Here is a 22,222-nt window from a genome sequence, read left to right on the forward strand (position 1 = left end):
ATAAGGCCCAGAGAAGTACACTAACTTGCCCTAGATAACCTGATTAATAAATGGTAAAATAGGAATAAGATGGAAATATGACACCTTGTACCTGAAATTTTTTGACAAATCAACATATTTTATGCCTTTCATGGTGCTGTTTCTCAGGCTTATACCTTCTTCTTATAAATTGTTCTGTAGGTATATAAAGGTGTTTATTCTTTATTGTGACACCTTTAAACTTTATCAAAAAGACTGGACTGACTCTAGGAAATGTTAGTTGTTTTGTTTACATGTCAGTAAAATCCCTGTAATAGGGTACTTCCCTCTGTGGTTTAATTAGTCTAATAAAAGCAGAGTATAAAAGAAAAAAAAGATTTTATGCTGATTTTATGAGATTATTTTCAAAATCCATAAAAATGTAGGTTTTTCTCTTAAGCCCCAGTATTTTCATCAACCCCACTTTATTTCCTGTCTCTCTTCTAATTTGACTCTTCTTTTTAAGTCCTTAATGTTCCCACCCGCGGGGAGGTAACACACTATAGGGAAAGATCTCTGGCCTGGAAGCCAGAGGAATCATGCTCCAATGCTGGATCTTTGTCTATTGTATATGTAGGCCTGAGTTTGTTCTCAGAATCTGCCGCAAGACAATGAAAGGGTAACTAAATGGTCTTTCTGTCTTCTATTGCAATATTCCTTTTTAAAAATCAACACGTTAGATATACCCTGTTTTTTTACAGGCAAATATTCTCATACAAACAAACAAACAAAATTTAAATGACAGAACTTAAGCATTAGTTAAAGAAATGGATTTGTATTGCTGCAAAACCCAAAGACCTAAGCCTGTCTCTGTGGAGTCCTTGGCAATAGATGAAAGTCATAATAAGAGTCTCTGGCTGTTCATTAAAACAACCAATTATTTATTGGACAGATTTTTTTTTAATTTCTAATATTTTTGTCCTCAAATATATTCTTTCTCTGATGAAATAAAATGTTTCTAAGGTTGTCAATGTTCCAAAATAATAAGATATTAAGAATATGAAACAACTGAAAAATTTTGAACTTGAATTAACATTAATTTTAGGCAAAGGATACATAAAGATAGCTGCCATGCATAGATATTTATTGGTACTTACTTATGGTATTTTCACATCTAGAAGAAAGTAAGCATTTGTCATTTTGTCTTGCCTAATGCTTCCACTATCTGGTTAAGTGGGAATAAAAATTTCAATTACTGGCTGGGGTTGTGGCTCAGTGGTAGAGCGCTTGCCTCACATGTGTGAAGCACTCAGTTCAATCCACAGCACCACATAAAAATAAATAAATTAAATAAAGGTATTGTGTCCATCTTTCCATCTACAGCTAAAAAAAAATTTTAAAGTCTGAATTACTGAAGTTTAAAATTCGTGGGTTTTTTTACGTGTTCATTTGTCGTTACAAAATTATGTTCTTGTCCATTGAACTGCATTACACTCAATTAATGGATATAGAATGAAGAGTTAGCAGGCCACATTGGTCATCAGAAAACTAGAAAACTTAGAAAGAAGGCATAGCAGGACAAGAGCAGTGGAGGAGATACTCACCCAAGAAACAGCAGCAATTAAGAGGGAGAGTGGCAGAAAAAGCAGGTTAGGACCCTAGGGCACATTCATATGGCAAGGGATGACCAAAAAAAAAAAAAATCCTGTTGGTCAATGATATCCTTTTCCATTAGAACTCTTAGAGCATTCATCTGTTAGATGTCTTACATGTGTATATATCATATATATGTAGAGATCTTACTACTCATGTAGACCTTAAAATTCAGTACTGTGTTAAAATGAGTTGTATCTCATCTCCCCAGGTAGATTGCAAACTCTCAGAGGGCCACATTTTGTCTTTCTTTGGAAACTCTACAGTTCTTTGCACAGTGCCAGCCATAAAAACAGCAGTCAAACTTATGCCTAATGAATAAAAGAGTGCTCAACTCAGAGATACATAATGGTTCATTTTTTCCCAATGCCCCATAGTCAATTAAATTCTAGAGTCACATTTTTTTTTATCTGAGCCAAATAAAGCTATTGCCATCTTGGTTAACCATTGTTTAAATGTTTACTTTCCTTGTCCTGTATTATTATATCTCTCAGGATTCTTTTGTTCATCCAGCTAATGAAATGAGGATTGGGGAACTTCACCCTTCATTAGCTGAGACCCCTCTGTACCCACCCAAACTTGTTCTGCTAGGGAAGGACAAAAAAGGTAACATCATGAAGCTGATGTGGAAAATATGCTACAAATGCATGTGCATGATGAATCACCAGTTGTACATTATGATATGTCATAGTCTATTAAAATTATTTTATAAATACATGTTCTAACATTAATCAGTATAGAATTTGTTTTTCCTACTTACTTTTCTGTGTTTGTATTTGTCAATGTTCGTAGCATTATAACATGTTTCCCTTTAAATTTCAGAATCAACTGATGAGTCTGAAGTTGACAAAACTCACTGTCTGAATAACAGTGTTTCCTCAGGCACATACTCAGACTACTCGCCTTCCCAGGCTTCCTCAGGATCCTCTAACACCCGGGTTAAAGTGGGGTCCTTGCAGACAACAGCTAAAGATGCAGTTCATAATTCTTTGTGGGGTAACAGGTGTGTTTAGAATTCCCACTTTTCTGTTCCCAATCGCTTATTTCCAGCAACTTTTTTTTTATGGAATCTTCATAATTTTGGGATTGTATTCAACACATGAGTGGTATAAAAGACAGAAGGGGCAGGTAAGCAAATGTAGTTCACCTGGGACTTCCAAGAGCAAATGAATCCATCTTACAGGGTGAGACAGCTGATTAAGTGGGTGATGGTAGGAGATTAACATGATGACATGGTAGAACTAGAAAACTTAAAAGTCAAAAATTGTGTTTGGCCAACACATGTTTATGAAGCATGTGGACAATTCACCATCCAAAATGATGTTATGAGCTAAAATAAGATGCATGTGAAGCACTATGTGCCTGGCACAAAGTAAATATTTCATCAGTTTCCATCGTTGACATCATCATCACCGTCACCATCATCATTTATCATCACCTGAAGTTAGGATGCGTGTAAAAGTACTTATGCTCTGCAAAATGACTCCCACTCTTTATTACTCCCATTTTACAGATGAAAGAAACAAAAGCCACACTGCATAATAAAATGACTCAGTGAAGTAGCATTTGTCTTCTAATTGCTCAGTTTTATAATTTATGGCTACAGTTTTATACTAAAAGTAACAAAAGTTGTCATATGATCTAGGTAGTCAAAACCTTTACTCCTATTTTACTGCTAATGTGCTCCCTCTTGGCAATGCCTTCTTTAGTAATTCATCAATGATTATTTCTCTTCATCAATGACCATGATTAAAAAATCTTAACTCTAAGTTTTTATGTGAGCTTATATTAATCAAAGTAGTTTTAGAACATGCTTTCTAAATGCACATTTTTTTCCAGTTAAGAGAAACCCACAAAAGTTTTTCCTTTATGAATAAAATATGCATTATTTAGCCAAGCCCAGCAACAGCAAGGTGCTAAGCAACTCAGTGAGACTCTAAATAAAATACAAAATAGGGCAGGGGATGTGGCTCAGTGTTCAAGTAGTCAAGTGCCCCTGAGATCAATCCCCAGTAAAATATTGATTTTATATATATAATTTGATATTATTGGTGTGCAAATGGTTTTAAATAAAGCCAGAAAGAGGAACATATACTAAAGATATACTAGAGACACTCACTGTTATAAATTTGCCAGTGACACAAAGTCATTCTTCACATTCTAAAAAAAGATACCTGAATGTGCTTGATATTTCAACAATAGTATTAGCATCTTCAAGACCTGGTCTTATTTGAAGACATTTTGAATCCATCAGTTATATCAAGAATTGTTAAGAAAAGTATTCTCAACCAATATATTGGAAATGGACTGAATCAGAATCTCCAGGAATAAATACTAGGAATCAGATGATTGTATTTACCAATCAGGTTTGAGGGCCTTCACTGGAGACTTACATGTCATCCATTCATTCCTTCAACAAATACATGTTTAACACCTACTATGTGCCAAGCCCTTTTCTTAGCCTGAAGAGAAAAAGATCTCTGCCCTCATGAGTCTGCATTCTAGCAGAGGACACGAGATGATATACAATAAATTTCAAAGGTAAGTAAATTTTAAAATGTAGTGGAAGGTGATTATTACTAGAAAGAAGTGAAAGAAGAGGGTAAAGGAGTGGATTTCGGAGACACAAAGGACATGAAATAATACTGTCTTAATCCTAAGTCAGGTAGGGATGAATGATCAGCTCAACAGACATGGTGGCCCACTTTCAGTGCTTGTTCATCTTAACAGAAACCAACTCTTCCTCATTTTCATATGTCTTCTTCCCTTTGTGTTTACAGGATCGCACAATCTTTCCCACAGCCTCTGGATGCAAAGCCATTGCTCAGCCAGCGAGAGGCTGTTCCCCCAGGGAACCTACCACAGAGACCCGACCGCCTGCCAATGAGCGATGCTTTCACTGACAACTGGACTGACGGATCCCATTACGACAACACAGGGTTTGTTTCTGAGGAAACCGCAGCTGAGAATGCCAACAATAATCCTCTCTTGAGTTCAAAGTCTAGAAGCACATCTTCTCACGGACGCAGGCCTTTAATCAGGCAGGATAGGATTGTTGGTGTTCCCCTGGAACTTGAGCAGTCTACACACAGACACACACCAGAAACAGAAGTGCCTCCTACCAATCCTTGGCAGAATTGGACCAGAACCCCTAGTCCATTTGAAGACAGGACTGCTTTTCCTTCCAAATTGGAGACAACCCCCACTACCAGCCCTTTGCCTGAAAGGAAAGACCATCTGAAAGAATCTACTGAAATATCCAGTCCTTTTTCTCCAGGAGTACCATGGGAGTATCATGATTCCAACCCCAACAGGAGTCTTGGTAATGTCTTTTCTCAAATCCACTGCCGCCCAGATTCTTCTAAAGGTGTTATTTCAATTAGCAAAAGCACAGAGAGGCTTTCCCCACTAATGAAAGATATAAAGTCCAATAAATTCAAAAAGTCACAGAGTATCGATGAGATTGACATTGGCACATACAAGGTTTATAACATACCATTAGAAAACTATGCTTCTGGAAGTGATCACTTAGGAAGCCACGAACGACCAGATAAACTGTTGGGACCAGAGCATGGCATGTCCAGTATGTCTCGAAGCCAGTCGGTCCCAATGCTGGATGACGAGATGCTCACTTATGGAAGCAGTAAAGGGCCACAACAGCAGAAAGCTTCTATGACAAAAAAAGTCTACCAGTTTGACCAAAGCTTCAATCCTCAAGGAGCAGTGGAAGTTAAAGCGGACAAGAGGATACCGCCCCCTTTTCAACACAATTCAGAGTATGTGCAACCGTCCAGCAAAAACATGGCCAAGGATTTGGTTAGTCCTAGAGCTTACAGAGGATACCCACCAATGGAGCAAATGTTCTCGTTTTCTCAGCCATCTGTTAATGAGGATGCTGTGGTGAACGCCCAGTTTGCAAGCCAAGGAGCCAGGGCAGGCTTCTTGAGGAGAGCTGACTCCCTGGCAAGCTCCACAGAAATGGCCATGTTTAGAAGGGTCAGTGAACCTCACGAGCTGCCACCAAGTGATAGGTACGGCAGACCTCCATACAGGGGAGGGCTAGATCGCCAAAGCAGCGTGACAGTGACTGAGTCCCAGTTCCTGAAGAGGAATGGCAGGTATGAAGACGAACATCCTTCATATCAAGAAGTGAAAGCTCAGGCGGGAAGTTTTCCAGTTAAAAACCTAACCCAGAGGAGGCCATTGTCTGCGAGAAGCTACAGTACAGAGAGTTACGGTGCCTCCCAAACCAGGCCAGTTTCAGCTAGGCCAACTATGGCAGCTCTTTTGGAAAAAATACCGTCTGACTATAACTTGGGTAACTATGGTGACAAGCCATCAGATAACAGTGATATAAAGACGAGGCCCACCCCTGTGAAGGGAGAGGAGAGCTGTGGTAAAATGCCTGCAGACTGGAGACAACAGCTGCTTAGACATATAGAAGCTAGAAGGTTAGACAGGGTATGTTTGGCATTTCTCTGTAAGAATATCCCCCCTGCCTTTAGTTTTACTTTTTGTTTTTTTTTTTTTTTTTGGAATTTCTAAGCACATGTAGTGAAGCATGAAATACATGAATGGAGAGATGATCAGCATTTATTTGTCTTTCTATTGTGGGGGGAAATGATCCTAATAGTTTTTCATGGGTATTGCTTAATGCTTTCTGAGAGTCCATAACCTGCAAGTGAATTATTTATCAAATCTAGCCTAACTATTGTTAGTAAGAAAGAATTTGACTCTATCATATGGGATGGTGTTTCCAATTGTTTTCTAGCCATTAAGGCAAGGCAAAAAATGCCTCTCCTAGGACACAAAACTGCTCTCTGGTGACCTAAAGAGTATGGTTTTTATTGAATCTATAAAAAGTGAGTATTTCACCCTTTTCTTCATGGACTCACTTATGTTAATCTCGGGCAATCTGTTTATAAAATTTGCACATAGTTACTGCTATGGGACTACTAAACTTATTACTTCTAATGAACAATAATCTTCCCAGCAAGAAAAAGAAAAAGAAAATAAGCAGAGATTAAATGCCCTCCTACACACTATTTTATTTAATAAAAATCCTGCCATTTAGAATATTGGTTTTTATACAGAAGAAAATATATAAATTCCAATTTTACTACAGACAACAAAAACAGATGATGTCTTTATATAAAGACTATAGACATACAAATTAGGATGTATATTGCAAAAAAAGAAAGAAAATCAATGCTAACTCAGTTAAAAATTGAGTCAGAATAGTATGGAATGCACAGCCCAGTGATTGGGAGAGTTAAAAAAAAATTATAAAGCCTTTAATTGCTTTTTTGTTGTTGTTGCCTGTTCAAATCTAAGAGAAATCTGGTACTTCAGTTTCTAAAACTATTATCAACCTACTGTCATCATTCAGTAGACCTCGTGGCTTTGGTGTAGAAGGCTTTGTGTGCTCTGCAGTGACACTAGAACATTGAGGATTTGTGTGTGTGTGAAATTGGGGCCTTTTGTTCTCATTTTCTAAGTTCAAATGTTCTATGTAAACTGGGGATCTGGGTAACAAGATGCTATTGGAATGTTTCACTTAGTAGTTTTATTATTTTATTTTGTGTCCTGCAAAAAACACAGGTCACTGCATTTATTATGTATTTCTTTAGTAATGAATTTTATGTTTTCAGGCTTATTCCTTTTAAATAATTATACTATTGTAGGTCGTGTCTACATGACAAGAAAACAATTTTTTTAGGGGAAAAGTGAACTAATAAATGTGGGCGTGGGTGTTAGTTTCTCAGTGTGGAAATTGGTTCTGCCTTGCAAAGTATTTCATCAGAATGTCTGTTTCAAATAGGTTGCTCAGTCCCATTGAAGGGAGCCTCATCAAAGCCGCATGACTGGCTGTCAGTGGGAGACACCTGGTCGGTTGTCACCATGCCTTACCTCAAGTTATGCCCTCCATGTAGACAGATAACTTGGAGGGCGAAAATATTTGGGGCCAAATAATACAGTACAGTTTGGGAACTCTGGCCTCGTGTAGACACGACCATACGTAACAGGGTAAGATGAACTAGTCAAGAAAGGTTATTAGAAGATTTGTGGAGCATATGTACAATGACTAGTAATTTGAGGCAGCAGAAGAGTGAGTGGAAAGAAAGCATGAAAAGATAAATTTCTAAGCATTTGGTACCATCAGGGGTTTTTTACTGTTATCCCAGATACATGGTTTCTCTCCTTTGATTCAACAACCAAAAACTAGATGGCTCCTCTAGATGGAGCAAGAACATGGGGGGACCCTGGGTGTATAGGAATGGGGAGGGGGATCGAATCAGGTAACTAAAAGTGTATCCATGTGTATTTTCTCTATTTTCTCTTATCACAATGACACCTCCCTTTTTAATTAGTCTCCATATACCCTCTGTTTGTTTGTAATTCCTTGGACCTATCTTTTCCAGAGCAACTTCAACATATATTCAATAGTTTCTCATTTAATTCCAAGAAGTTAAATTTCCTTAGAGTATTGCTTTAAGTCTTCAGATCCTAGAAGCTCTTCCTTTTGTTTTCTCCAAGTAGCGTTTCTTTCCCCCTTTCAATTGAGCTTCTGAGCAGTTCAGGTTATGAATAACTTAAAACTCCCTAGCTATTCAACAAGATGAACTCAGGCACCAAAGCACGGACTTACTGCATAAAACTGGTTTTGACACAGCTGTGCTGCTTAATATTCTGCCCAGAGTCTGACTGCACCAGACATGATGTGCTTCTTTCCCAGTGAAACTTAGTTGAAACATTTGAATCCCTGAAACTAAATAGCTACACTAGAAACTATAAGATATTTGTGAGTCCGCATACATGACAACTGCCTAGAGGCTGGGTATGGAATAAGGTTAATAGTCCAAATAATGTTGGCAAAAGATCTCAGTGCTGACCTTAGAGAGGCAGCTCCAAGTGCTACCCTAGATAAAAGATGTTTACGTTCCCCTTCACTTTAACCATAAAGCTCGCACTTCTACTGCAGATCTCCACTGTGACAGAAAATTTAAAGCATGAACCCATATGTCCTACTCTTCTATAGGAGCTGAAAGAGCACTAGACTGGAGTGATCTAAACCCTAAGGAATCATCCAAGTGCCAGATCAAAATGTTTAGTGTCTTTTTTCACTTTGAGTGTGGTGACTGTGAAAAATCTCTGTATGAAATAATCATGAATTCATAACAAGTATGATGTGTAGACAAGTACCTCATCAGGAGTATAAGAATCTTTTAGTATAGCTCAATGAAATGTTAATGCTAATAATCATTACTTTGCAAATAATGTTCTCGGAATAGAATAGCTACCTGCTCGTAATGCTCAATAATTTTAAGCTAAGAAAAATTGTACTCAGTTAACTTCTATGGATAATTGTTTTTCAAAATAAGAGAGTTAAAGAAACCAAATGCTGTCAATTATTAGATTTCTGTTTTAGGCTATAGATTTGATAACAAGGCATCTAAAATGTTTTAATTTTCCGAGGAAGTTCTATAGAAAAAAATTATTAATTATTTAGAATAATTTTAGATGCATCTGTTGAAGAGTAGCTAAGATGTAAATAAGTATTTAAATTCATTTGACAAGTAACATTAATAGTTCACACATTATAATTACTTCAATATAATTATGCAATTATCTTGTTTAAAAGGTAATTATTTAGAAAAATACAATATATGGTTCTACATCCAACTTATTTGATTGGTATAAATGAATTAATAAGTGGATTCAATCAAATCAATAGTCAGAATTAATGATTTTTTTGGACCAGATGTTTTTTCTGAGTTGCTATATTTTGTCTATAGACTTGAATAATAATGAAGAAAGATCTTGGCTTCAACATTGCAATGCTTTAGTTTAAGGCAGATTTAGGAGATAATATTTGTCTTTCATATGTGATGATCTCACAATGTGAAAGAGACCATGAGATTTGTAGCCAATAAAATGTGGTTACTATCTGTTTGAATTTTCAAAATTAATGCACTACCACAGGATGGACAATATTTATCCAAAGTCACTGCTATCATGGTATCTAAGAGACAGATTTTATGCCTTTGAGTTAGCAGCAAGTGCAAGGCAGAATGTATCTTCTTTGCTTTTTGTCCTTTCTGTAGTTTTGGATGGTACTCATTATGTGCATAACTAACACTGTTGACTGTATGCTTTTTGTCTGATCAAGTGCATGTTTTTAAAAGAAAGTTACTGTTTGCCCGCTTAAAGTTAAATGTTATAAATTTAAACATGTTCATGTAATAATCAGTTTGTTGAGCATGTGTTCACATCCTGTCACATGATTATTTCCTCTACTCAGAATGCTGCTTACAAACACAACACAGTTAACCTTGGCATGCTGCCCTATGGAGGTATTTCAGCAATGCATGCAGGCAGAAGCATGACTTTAAACTTGCAGACTAAGTCTAAATTTGATCATCAAGAACTACCTCTTCAGAAAGTAAGTATGGACTGCCCTACATGTGTCAGCATACCAAAGCCAATTAATATTGTTTGTTCACTTAATGTATTTAGGCTGTACATACAACCCTGTTTATTAGACTCTTGTGAGTCCAAAAAGCACAAGGGTAAATAATGTAGAGCCTAAATTCTCAACTGCTAAATGTATATTTGTAGCTAGACTGATTATTGGGTTCCTGCTTTTGGGATTGAGCTTTGCTTTTTGGATTGAGCAGGTACATGGCTTTTTGTGTTGCTTTAAGGCTCATTTTTTCCTTATTCCTCATTTTTTCTATTCTTCTTTTTCTTTTTTTTTGTATTTATATATTTATTTTTAATTTTTTAAATATATCCTTACCTTCTCTTAGTGATGCATTCTGAGAACAGAACTGGAAATTATTATTGGATTTCAGGTGATTTCTTTGAAAAAGTTGTATACCCCTAAATTAGAATGGAAATTAAGTGCTTGGTGCTTCTAAATACGTTTTCAGCCCACATTTTGGGAAATACAACACAGAAGTAAAAGAAGAAAAGCAAGTTTGGGGCTAAGTTAGCAATCAGTGCCCTTCCTAGGTTAATGGAAAAGTAGCATGTTCACCCCTTTTTAAATGGAAAGGCAAGCACATTTGAAAGGGAATGTGCTATTAAGAGAAAACATTTTCATTGCCAAAGAAACATTTCTGCTTGTTTTATTTAGGCAAAATTGAGAATGCCCATTTCACCTATTTAAATTGATTAATGTTTTATCTCTTACATTTCAGTGCAACTGAGTCATTTTCATAAAATACATCACTATAGCTATATATTAATATAGTAATTAACCTAGTAAGTTTTTGTGGGAAAAAATAAGTACAAAATAGGGAAAACAGAGTGATAGCAGATTCCAAACATATTTCTTTCCTAATACAATTAATGAAAATGTGGAATAAATTTTCTTCTCAGAAAAATGAGGGTCATAAGTTCTCAAATTCATGTTTCAATGTCAAATTAGTCTTTAATAAAATTCCCTAACTCTTGATGGTTTGATTCCCACTGTGAATGAAGTAACAAAATCAAAAGGACACTTATATCCATAGCTTTTTCATCGCTCAACATCTTTTGGAGAAAAACACCCTAACTACATTGAGAGCTTTTGAATATTGTTTTCCCAGTCCTCAGTCTCCTGTAGCACCAGTGGTGTGCCAATAACTTTCTCTTGAGGGAGCAGTGTTCTGATTTGTGGTGTTTGCTAATGTCCACAATATAAATACTCCTAATATGACCAATTTCAAAGTACCATCTTAATGTCACTGAACCCAAAAATGGGGTACATATGGCTGGCTCTCACAAACCAGCACAAGTTGGCTCCAGCACACCATCAGCATGGCCATCTACAGTTGAGTTCCCACTTTAATGAACCCTGTTCCTCATATCCTCTCAGATATCCACGGCACCCATCATCTTTCTAACCAAATCAATTTCAAAAAGGCCTTCAAACTTTTCTGCACTAAGGAATAGATAAGATATCACAACTTACATGGCCAACTTTCCTACAGGGACTGGGGATTAAATAGAAAGCAAATCTTTAAACTAAAATAATGAAATTTCAAAATCCATTGAGCTTATTAAAGAGATCTCACTATGAAGAAAGCTATTATCTAAACCATCTGAAATTATGTTAAATGGAAGCTCCCTAATTTTGCCTAATTTGGAGCCCTATTTACTTTCCAGATATGAACTAGTTACATATATGTTGCTGTATTAATTTTATGATATGGCTTGGGGTACCCTAGAGAATGGGTTCATTATCACTATAGCTCTAAAATATTCTATAATAGAAATAATACAGAATGCATTTAGGGACTTTTTAAAATCTTCCTCACATGGGTATAGAGATAACCTACAAGAATTCTCTATGTAAACCACATTAAATTGCAATTCAGAACAATTCAAATATTGAAACACTTTAGAATAAATTACCATTTAATACTTTATTTCCTGAACACACAAAAAAAATTAATGAGAAAGAAGAAGAGGAAGAGGAAGTAGGGGATGAAAAAGGAAAGAAGGGAAAGTACTTCATTACCCCCAAAAGATTTTATGATTCAAAAATTATCAGTGAAAGACCTATAAGCTTTAAGCACTTAGGCATCTTCTCACTCCATCACCAATGTAGGAACCTTATGAGGCCTGGGTGTTTATGAGTGTCTCGAATTGCTCCCAGACTCTGTTTCCTCCCATGAATTCCCATCTAAGTATCTGTCCGTTCACCTCTGCCCAGTTATTTCTTCTTTGCAGAGCTTTCATTTGAAATTTGTTTGGTTTGTTTTCGCAAACCTTTAGTGTCAACCTTCCTTAAAAATACATTCTCTCAGATTATCTATCCCTGGCTGTGCTGGCCATTGCTAACTGGTCCCATGATGGATGCACCATTTCCCTGAATCCTTGGCAGGAGAGGAGGCTGACAAGAATAATTTTCCTTTGATTTATAAATGCATAAAAAGTTATTATAACAAAATTTTGTCTTGCTACTTAATATAATAAAAATTAGTGTCTTGGGCATTTAAGATTGTTTTTCAGCCCCTATATGCTCATTAGCCATAAGAATTGCACTAACATGTAGTGCAACATCTATTTATAAATATGTCTGGTAAATAAAATTGACAAAACTGTTCATTCCTTGGTTGGGAAATTCTGGACCAGTCTCTATTATTCATAAAATTTCTGAATGATAACCCTGGCTGACTTCAGTTAGATATTGTAGCAAATTACTCCAGTATGTCCTAGAAAGAATGAATGAAGTTTCCTAACTAAGCTAAGTTCACATTTGCCCCTATTAAAAGTTAGTATAGGAAATGGAGGTGCAATGTACACTAATATGGGTGGTGCCCTGCTAAGGGAACACACAGGGCTGTCTCTTGCAACCAGGAGGAAAGAGCACCTGTCTGAATTTCTTCTACTGCACAGACATTGTCATTAAATTGTACTAAACTAATTAAGGATAGAACTATTTCCGAATGAAGATCAAATAATTCTGACACTTGATGAAGCACTTACATAGTAAATATTTATGTGATGGAAAGGAAAGACACTCCCAGATTTTGCTATGTATTTTGACTATTTCTAAATTTTTCATACTTATTACTTGCCAGGTCAAGTATTGTACATTTTTCGTGGATTGCAAACAAAATATAGGCCTCCTATACTATAAGCAGTAAATTATATCTTCTGTAACATTTTCATGGAATCATTTAAAATATTTTTAGAATGTCAACAAATATAGCAAAATCAATTTACTGGATTAATTTCCTTTAATATTTTCAGTTGTTGATATATATGACCATTCTCAAGAATATTTAATAGTACTTATGAACATTTGACAAATAAATCAGCTACTTTAAATTATAAAATAATCAATATTTTTTATTTGTTCATTCATTCATTCATTTCTTTCTTCATTTATCATTTATTTACTGCCTTTCCAAAAAGCACTTAAGGCAACTTTCTATGATGTGATTAATGTTTCCATGTGCTTCTTTGGATGTGTTCTATTGTAACTGAGCTCAGTTACTGTCTTGAAATTTTATGTCATCAGAGACAAAGACAACATTGTAACAAAAATGTCAGTTCAATCTACCATTTTTATTATCTAGATTCATGCTAGAATAAATAAATATTTCCATTGGGAGAAAACTAAAGATTATGAATTACTGGGCATCTGCTGCTTATCAAGTGGCATGAAGTATTTTAAATATGTTATTTTTTTCTCATGACTCATTAAAAACCCTCACAGGACATAAATATCTCCATACATGAGGAAACTGAGGATCTTATCACAAAATATCTCAGCTGCATTTTTATTGTTTCACTGTTGAAGTCTTTGTACCTAGCATCATAGTAGACAGAATTTAAATCTGGTCCTGACTGGTACCCAGATTCAAGCTCTTTCTACAATATGATGATTCTTTCTCAAATGTTTGTAAAACCTGACATTTTCATAGAACATGAGTCATAATAGTTGATAAGCCTCCTTTGTATGCATTATTATCTCACATCATCTTCAATAAAATCTAGAGAAGTAAATATTATAGAATGTAAAAAGAATATACAAGTAGAATATTTTAACTAGTGACCCTAGTCATTACCCATGTGCCATAAGTATATGCTGTCCTTGTTGACTGCGCCTAATGAATGCTAGTAAGTTACCTATGCTTTTCAGACCCGCTTGCATTTCCTGAGCATTGAGTGTCACCAAGAAATATTCTTGGTAGCAGTGAAAGGCTAAAGATTATGGACTCAAGAAAATCACACGTAAATCATGTAGGTTACTGTAGCCCCAGAGACAATCAGCTGGGGAAGAAATCATTGGCCTTTCCTAATTCCCTGTTTGCTAGGTATCTGGCTGCCAATGTAAACAGTATGATCTCTTCTCTATCAAAGAAATAGATAATTTTATCTTATTTTTAATTCCTATTATCAGAACAGACCATAGAATCTACTACTTCTTGACTTATAGAATGAGACACTAATATAAATGAATTATAATTTCAGGGAAGGGGAGGCTGAAGTCATGGAAATGTATGTATTAAATATTTCTTTTATGGAATTTTGCCTGGGAGAAAATGGCCCCATCTGTTTTATTAATTGATAAATTAATTGATACTTCTCTTGCCAGCTTTTGCGTTAGAGAAATCCAGAGAGCAATGTTTGCACCTAAACTATTTTTAAATTCTAATGTCCTTTCTTACTGGATCTATGCAAATGACTTAGGATCAGATAGTACCAACTTTGGTATGCATTTATTCACCCTAATGCCAAGGGTTACTTACCTAATGCCATTTTTTTCCCAGTGCTGAAAGCAAAGAAAGATTTATGCTGCACCTGGGGCAACTCAGCCCTATATTCTCGATTGATTGTGTTGCATTTATTATTGGCTACCTATCCCTCAAGAAAGATTCGCTTAGCTTTCTAATTATGAAAAAAGCCTTCAGCCTGTAAATCCACATAAATCCTCATAGACAGCAGCTAAAATTAACAAAATAATGTTAGTACTTATACAGATGCTTCATTGCCATTATAATGAAGTGCTGGTTTAAAAATCACTTGGGCATTGCATTACCACCTTCAGATTAAACCCTATAAAATCATAATCATTTACAAACTAGTTCAGCATATATTTGCCTTTGTAAGACCTATTTTGTCAAAAGGCATGCTGAAGAAAAAATATATGTGTGTGTGTATACACACACACACACACACACACACACATACATAATTTCACTTGAAGTACTTTGGAGCAAATTGTTTTAAACACATTTTTTTTGAATCTGTGATAATGCCTTTATGAACCGTGTGCCAATTCCTAAACAAAATAGATCCTTGGGACATATCCTCTGGATATGTCCTTTGCAAAGTGCCAAATTCTAACATAACTCTCATAAAATTTTTAGCAAAATGCCAATAAGTATAATTTCACAAGAATATTGTGCACCCATCTATTAGCAGATAAGAGCAAAGGCGCTGGATCAGCTAAGCTGACCTACTCACAGATGTAAATGCTATTCATATATATCCTTATACACCTATACCTACAGACAGACATGCATTTGTCCGACATATACATGCTTTAAATATACTCAGATATGTACATATAAACACATATTCATGCATATTTGTTTTTCAGCAAAATTAGAAATCACTTCTTTCAATAGATACTTGTGGTCATTTATAATAATCAAAGTCATAAAAGTTAAATCTAGAAATGTCCACACTAAACTTGGGGCTAATATCTGTTCAGCAAGACTTCCATAGAACATTATTGCACTTCTTACTACAAACAAAATTTTTGCTTTTTCACTAAATCATACTAGCCTATTATTTATCGCTATTTTTTTAATTTCTTTTAGTTGAAGATGGATATAATATCCCTTTATTTTATTCATTTCTTATAAAGTGGTGCTGAGGATCAAACCCAGTGCCTCACACATGCTAGGCAAGCACTCTACCACTGAGCCACAACCACAGCCCCTTCTCTATTTTGAAATATTAAAAACATACAGAATTTAGAAACTAAGGAAATTGTGCATTGTGATGAGTTTCCATGTCTTTTATCTCTAGTTGGTTATATATGATGAGAGAAATAAGAGTCATCTTCACTCTTTAAAGTATTTAAAGAAAATATCAAGAATGTCGTATGAGAAATGAATAGCTAAACCTCAGTCTGATTATTTTTCTTTGGAATAATAAATTTCAACAGTGATAGCATCTGTTTTTTTCTACATTTCAGTTGTTCCTTTTCATTTTTATAGAATTTTAACAGTTCAGTAACTAAATTTATATACAATAGGTGTTCCTTTAGAAAAGAATGTGAATGTGCTATATAATTCACTTTTCAGTCCCTACCGCCACCACCCAACATCAATAAATTATTTTTATGATCTTTGTATTTCACAACTAGGATATCTCATTTTGTAATCACAACTAGGATATCTCATTTAAGAAAACCAAAATGGCAGATAATTCTTGAAATTAATCATGGAAATTGCTTTCAGGAGATTCTTTTAATTTTGCTATCTAATCAAAGGATCATTTTATGTGTCTGCATGTTTATGTTCCTTCTGTCCCCTGTAATATAGGAGAATTGGTGTGATTGTTAATTGTCCTTTTTAAAAAGAGAGACTAATTTTTCCTCTAGTGAGAAGCCTAGACCATGATGATGTTAGGATTTTGGTAAAATGGATTTAGTCATTTTATTCAATGCCAAAAAGAATGTTGTGATTCTCAATTGCTCTCTGACAGTGACTAAGTGTCATGCCTGGGCCAGTGAATCAAATGTAGTAGAGGAAACAGATGAAGATGGGAATGATACAGAGAGCAAAAAAGGAAACCTGTATTGAATTCTGGCCTTTTCTCAAAAACCTGTACTGCAAAGATCTGGTCCAGAGGAACATGCTTATTATGCCCTGTCACTAGCAAAGAACGCAACCCAGAAAAGACATGGGACCTAAAGAATAATAAATAAAATACTAGTCAGTACTGCTTAACCTGCATAACCATGTTTGCCTAATTTAGTATTTTGATTTTACATATTTAATATTCAGAAAATATGTGTATGGGCATATGTAAACAAATTTACCTAGAGAAGATCAATATTAGAAAACTCATGCTTGAAAAAGACAGGCAAGCACTGGATAGCTGTCTGGTTATTTTCAGGTAATGTATTCTTTGAATGTGTTATGTACATTTTATTCTTCAAACACAAATAAATTTATCCCTAACTAACAATTCAAGACCTTAAATTCAGAAACATTTTTCTTTCTTCATACTTTCTAATTAAGCTTGTGAAAAAAAAAAAGAGTTTACATGGCCAAAGCAAAAGAACAAAATTGAGTTGTCTCCTTACTTTTCATTATATTCAATAGAGTCTCACAATAAAATCCCATTTAAAATATTTCCAAGCAATGCTTTCTAAAAAGTGCATGTGGTCAGAATACAGATAGGTTAGTTACATAATTGTGTTCTAAAGGAGGACAAATAAAGACCATTCTGTATAAACAAATGAAGCCTGGCAAGCAGTCCATGGTGGCATATTATAAAGAAAATGACCCAGTCTCCCTTCAGGGTGTTGGAGGACAAGTCCTCACACAAAATACACTGTACATACAATTTTTTTTTTTTTTGGACTAGGAATTGAACGCAGGGACACTTTACCACTGAGTTATATCTCCAGCCCTTTTTATTTATTTTTTTTATTTTGAGACAGGGTCTTACTAAGTTGCTCAGGTTCATCACGAAGTTGCTGAGGTTGGCCTTGAACTCGCAACCCTCCTGCCTTAGCTTGCCAAGTGACTGGGATTATATGTGTGCACCATAGCCCTGGTCCATACATACATTCTTTAACCAGGCTTTATTAGTAGGGATCCTTCAGCACATGTACAAAGAATGACATGCCATGTCAGTCTCATAAGTATTCCCCAGGCAACCAAACAGTTCTTTTGTATCCTAAAGGTTAGGGGAGGAAAAGACCTTGTCCCTCCCCCAAAAAATATTATACACATACACATACAAACTTTGTATATGTCACCATGTATCTTTCCAATAGAGGCTATCTTCCTTGTGGTATGTGATGACTTGCTATTACTCAGACTAGAATATTTAGTTCTCTCAAAATTTCTAGTATTAGTAACAATAAAGATAGATATATTATTATTTGTTAAAAATAATAAGCCAGAAATCAGTTTAAAAAGTAAAAATGTTATGAAGCTTAAATTATAACATGATTAATCTAAATAAATAAATTTGGTATCATAAACAATCAGGATTTATTTATACTGTGATTCTAATAACATAATATTTTTGATGTTGTTTTAGTCTTTCCCTCAATCTACCTGCTGATAACGGCCTAGTACCATAAATCTTGTGCTATGCCAGTGTTAATACTATTTTGCATTAGTAAACGGCATATTCTCCCAGAATTATTATAGCTTTATAAAATTTATTTTAGATTATGGCTTGGAATATTGGAAGTTCCATACTACGGATTATATGGTTTCTATTTATATTCTAAATGGTAAGATCATATTAAAGAGACAAATTCAGCAAGCTTTAACGGTTGTGGTTTTTAACAATGGATTAATTTTATTCTGATTATTTTTTATTTAGGTACTGTAAATAATCTAAACTTTTCTTTAAAATTCAGTAAATAGCTCTAAGATTGTTATTTTACTTGTATTTCCAAAAAGCTGTTGGTTTAGAATTCTTACTCAGTAAATAGTATATAATAATATTTCAGTAAATAGCTCTAAGATTGTTATTTTAGTTGTATTTCCAAAAAGCTGTTGGTTTAGAATTCTTACTCAGTAAATAGTATATAATAATATTTCCAGTTAGGATATATGTTTTTCTACAATCAAACAAAATTAATTTTACCATAATTATTAGGGACTCTTTTCAGAAAACTATGGTAAACTTCTATTACATCACTAAAGAATGCCATACCATTTTCGCAATAGACCCCGTCCCAGCAAAGCAACATTTTAGACAATGGACAAGAGGATGTATCTCCTAGTGGCCAATGGAATCCTTATCCACTTGGGAGGCGGGATGTACCTCCGGACACCATTACTAAAAAGGTAACCAATTTCAAATTGATGACACAAACCATGAACCTTGCACATCCATTGTAATCTGTAATCCATATCTTGTGTCTTAACATCATTTCTAACTTCGTGATAACTTTAGGCTAAATATTATTCTACAACAGGGAGTCTGGTTAATCATAAGTGCATTGAAATAAAATAATGAACACTGCCAAGTGTTCAGAGTTGGTAATGAATGTTTATAAAAATCCTGTCACTACTCGGCAGATACTACCACTCCTAAGAGTAGGCTGACACTCTTTTAGTGCAAGTACAGAAAGATGTGTAACGTAGACTTCTATCTCTTAGCTTCAGCAGTGTGTTGTAACCAATTTGCATAGAATGAAATTTGATCAGAAAAAAAATCGATTCATTTCTAAAGTCATAACAATTCACTCAACAAACGTTTGTTGAGCAAGAATAGGACCACTAACATATGCTGAGCACTTGCTGGATGCTAGAGAAACAAAAATGAATAGGATATAGTTTCTTACCTCAAGAAACTTAATCTAATGAAGTACATCAAGTGATAAGTAGGTACTTATAATACCACATAATAGGTCATCATAACAGGAGTGGAGAAAAAGCTAAAACCCAGCGGGAGATATTTTCAATGTATGTGAGAGACAAGGGATTTGCATTCCATAATGTATTTTTTTCAAACTCTTATTGAGCAATAAAAAGACATATAACACATTTTATTTGGTAAAATACAAGGCAAACCAATAAACATTGAAACAAAACTGATCCCTTTTATCAATCCAGGAAATGCCCAAGAGATGCCATTTCGTATTAACTAGGCTTGCAATAACTAAGAAATCTGAAAAACACTTGTTGTTTGCAAACATATGAGTAAAGAAAACTCTTACATTTCTTGTGGAAATATAAAGTACAATCACTTTGGTAACAAATTACGTTGTGAAGCTGAACATGCACATACCCTGCATTTAAGCAATTCTCAAAATGTATTGAACTAGAAAAAACTCTCATACATGTCATTCAAGGGCAAACTCAAATGTGTATCAGCAGTAGAGTATGCAAATAAATTGTGTTATTCACACAAAGAAATATTTCACAGCAATAAAAAGTAGTAAACTATTATTACAATAATGTATATAAACTTTACAAGCTAATTCTAATGGAAAAAAATGTTTTTGAAGATGTCAGACACCAAGAATATCATATTTATAAGTCTCAGAAACAAATAAAACTAAAACGCACTGTTTAGTCATAAGTGCATGAGTCATCAAATTATTTTTATAAGAATGTGGTAAATATAATATTTAGAATTATGCTTAACTCTAAAGGAAAGTAAGGGATAAGTTCAGGGAAGGTGCTGATACTGTTGTTGGTACTCTCCTGCTTCTTCAGTCCAATAGTGGTTCTAATTTTTAAGCTCAGGAGTGTTCATTTTATAAATGTATTTCATAACTGACATACCCATTACATAATTGAATATATTATTTGTAACATAGGTGATTTTTTTTTTCTTGAGGACTATTTCAATAACTTTTAAAGATATATTAAGTATCAAATTACTGTATCCAAAGTAGTTGGTAATGCCATTGAATAGATATGCATGCTATTCATTTGCCTTCTGGATAATAAGCAGCACTGCAGGTAAATACAGTAGGATGTGATAAGTGCTGTGAAGATGGGATACAGGAAAAGGCACCTGCTTAGGGAGGGCACAAAAGGAAAGTGAGAACAGAGGAGTGATGTTAAATAAGTCTGGAAAAAGCAAAAGCCAGATTATACTGGGCTTTCTCCTGTAGATAATGGCAAGGGGAATATCAAAGTGTTCTTAACAGGAAAAGAATGTGATCAAATTTTCATTTAAAGAACATTTTGATAGCTCTTCAGAGACTGACGTGGAGAGGAAGAAAACTGGAAGGAATAGAATCAACAAAGAAGTTTCTCTAGAAATCCAGAGGAGAATAGATGGAAACAATGGGTCAATGGAGAAAATGAATCGATCCAGTACAGTCTTAAAGGATGGTGCCAAAAGCATCTGGTGATTGACTGGACACAGGGAACAGAGAGAGATAAAATCTCTGAAGCTGATATTCAGGTTTCTAATTTGGTCAAGTTAGTGATGATGTTCCATTCACTAAGGTGGGAGATACAGAAAGAGTATAGGTGGAAGTATGAGCAAGGGAGGGGAACTTAGATTGAAATATGTTGATCTGAACTATCTTTAGGGCATTCAACTGGGAATGCAATGTGGATATGTGACTATATTTATCTAAATTTCAACAATCTTAGCTGAAGATTCACATTTAAGAATCATCAAAATATGTCATAATTCAGCCATGAGTGAGACAGAAGGATGATGTATAATTTCACAGGACACAAGCACTTAAGAGATGAATAATAGAGAGAAGGAAGAATCAACCATTTTATCAGTATAATGATTTCTACTACAAGTTATAGAACATTCAAGGAAAATGGCCTTGAACTTGAAGGAAATATTTAGTTACATACAAAGTGGTGAAGATCCAAGATAAGCCTCAAATTAAGTCTTCCATTCTGTATCATTAAAGACTTAGGGTGTTTTCCCTGGTGTCCACTCGGCCATTTACACTCTTTACTTTATTCTAAAACTGGTTCCTCTTTTCATGGTAAGGTGATTTCCAATGATAATTGGTCATAGAAGCTGCTTCTTTCAAATCCATCTAGAGAGAAACAAGCTTTCAGTTGCTCTCTCTTATAAACAAAACCATTCTTCTTCAGATCTCTCCTCTTCACACTTCTCACTGATCCAAAATAGTCAAGGCCTTCCCATACAAGCAAGAGGAATGGAACTCTGTATTTGGCGTTGATTAACCAGTTGGAGTAGAATAGATGGGACTCTCAGCTCCAATGACCACTAAAAAAGTACACAAGGAAGAATAAGGAAAAGTGGAGCCTTGGAAGCCTAATGGGGGAAACATGTTTTAAGGAAAGGGTGGTCAATAGTGCCAAGAAACATGGAGCAAGATAAATATGCCTAAAGGCTCCTTGAATTTAGAAATGTAGAAAACTCAAGAAAGGAGTTTCCATTTGAAAGGAAG

At 35.0% G+C, this 22,222-nt stretch overlaps 1 protein-coding gene across 7 annotated transcripts in view; it reads left to right on the forward strand.

Moving 5' to 3' along the window:
* Lrrc7 (leucine rich repeat containing 7) overlaps positions 1–22,222 on the forward strand; it is a 432,103-nt gene that overhangs the window by 341,388 nt on the left and 68,493 nt on the right. For 5 of the 7 annotated variants that reach the window (XM_048814043.1, XM_048814046.1, XM_048814047.1 and 2 more), the window contains 5 exons: positions 2,106–2,217; positions 2,434–2,614; positions 4,392–6,072; positions 9,914–10,054; positions 19,044–19,163. In XM_048814043.1, the coding sequence (XP_048670000.1) occupies positions 2,106–2,217; positions 2,434–2,614; positions 4,392–6,072; positions 9,914–10,054; positions 19,044–19,163 (2,235 nt within the window). The remainder of the gene's footprint in view (positions 1–2,105; positions 2,218–2,433; positions 2,615–4,391; positions 6,073–9,913; positions 10,055–19,043; positions 19,164–22,222) is intronic. The other 2 variants (XM_048814045.1, XM_048814048.1) reach the window with 2 other exon arrangements.

Source organism: Marmota marmota, unplaced genomic scaffold (genome assembly GCF_001458135.2).
Source record: "Marmota marmota marmota unplaced genomic scaffold, marMar, whole genome shotgun sequence".
NCBI classification, from domain to species: Eukaryota; Metazoa; Chordata; class Mammalia; order Rodentia; family Sciuridae; genus Marmota; species Marmota marmota.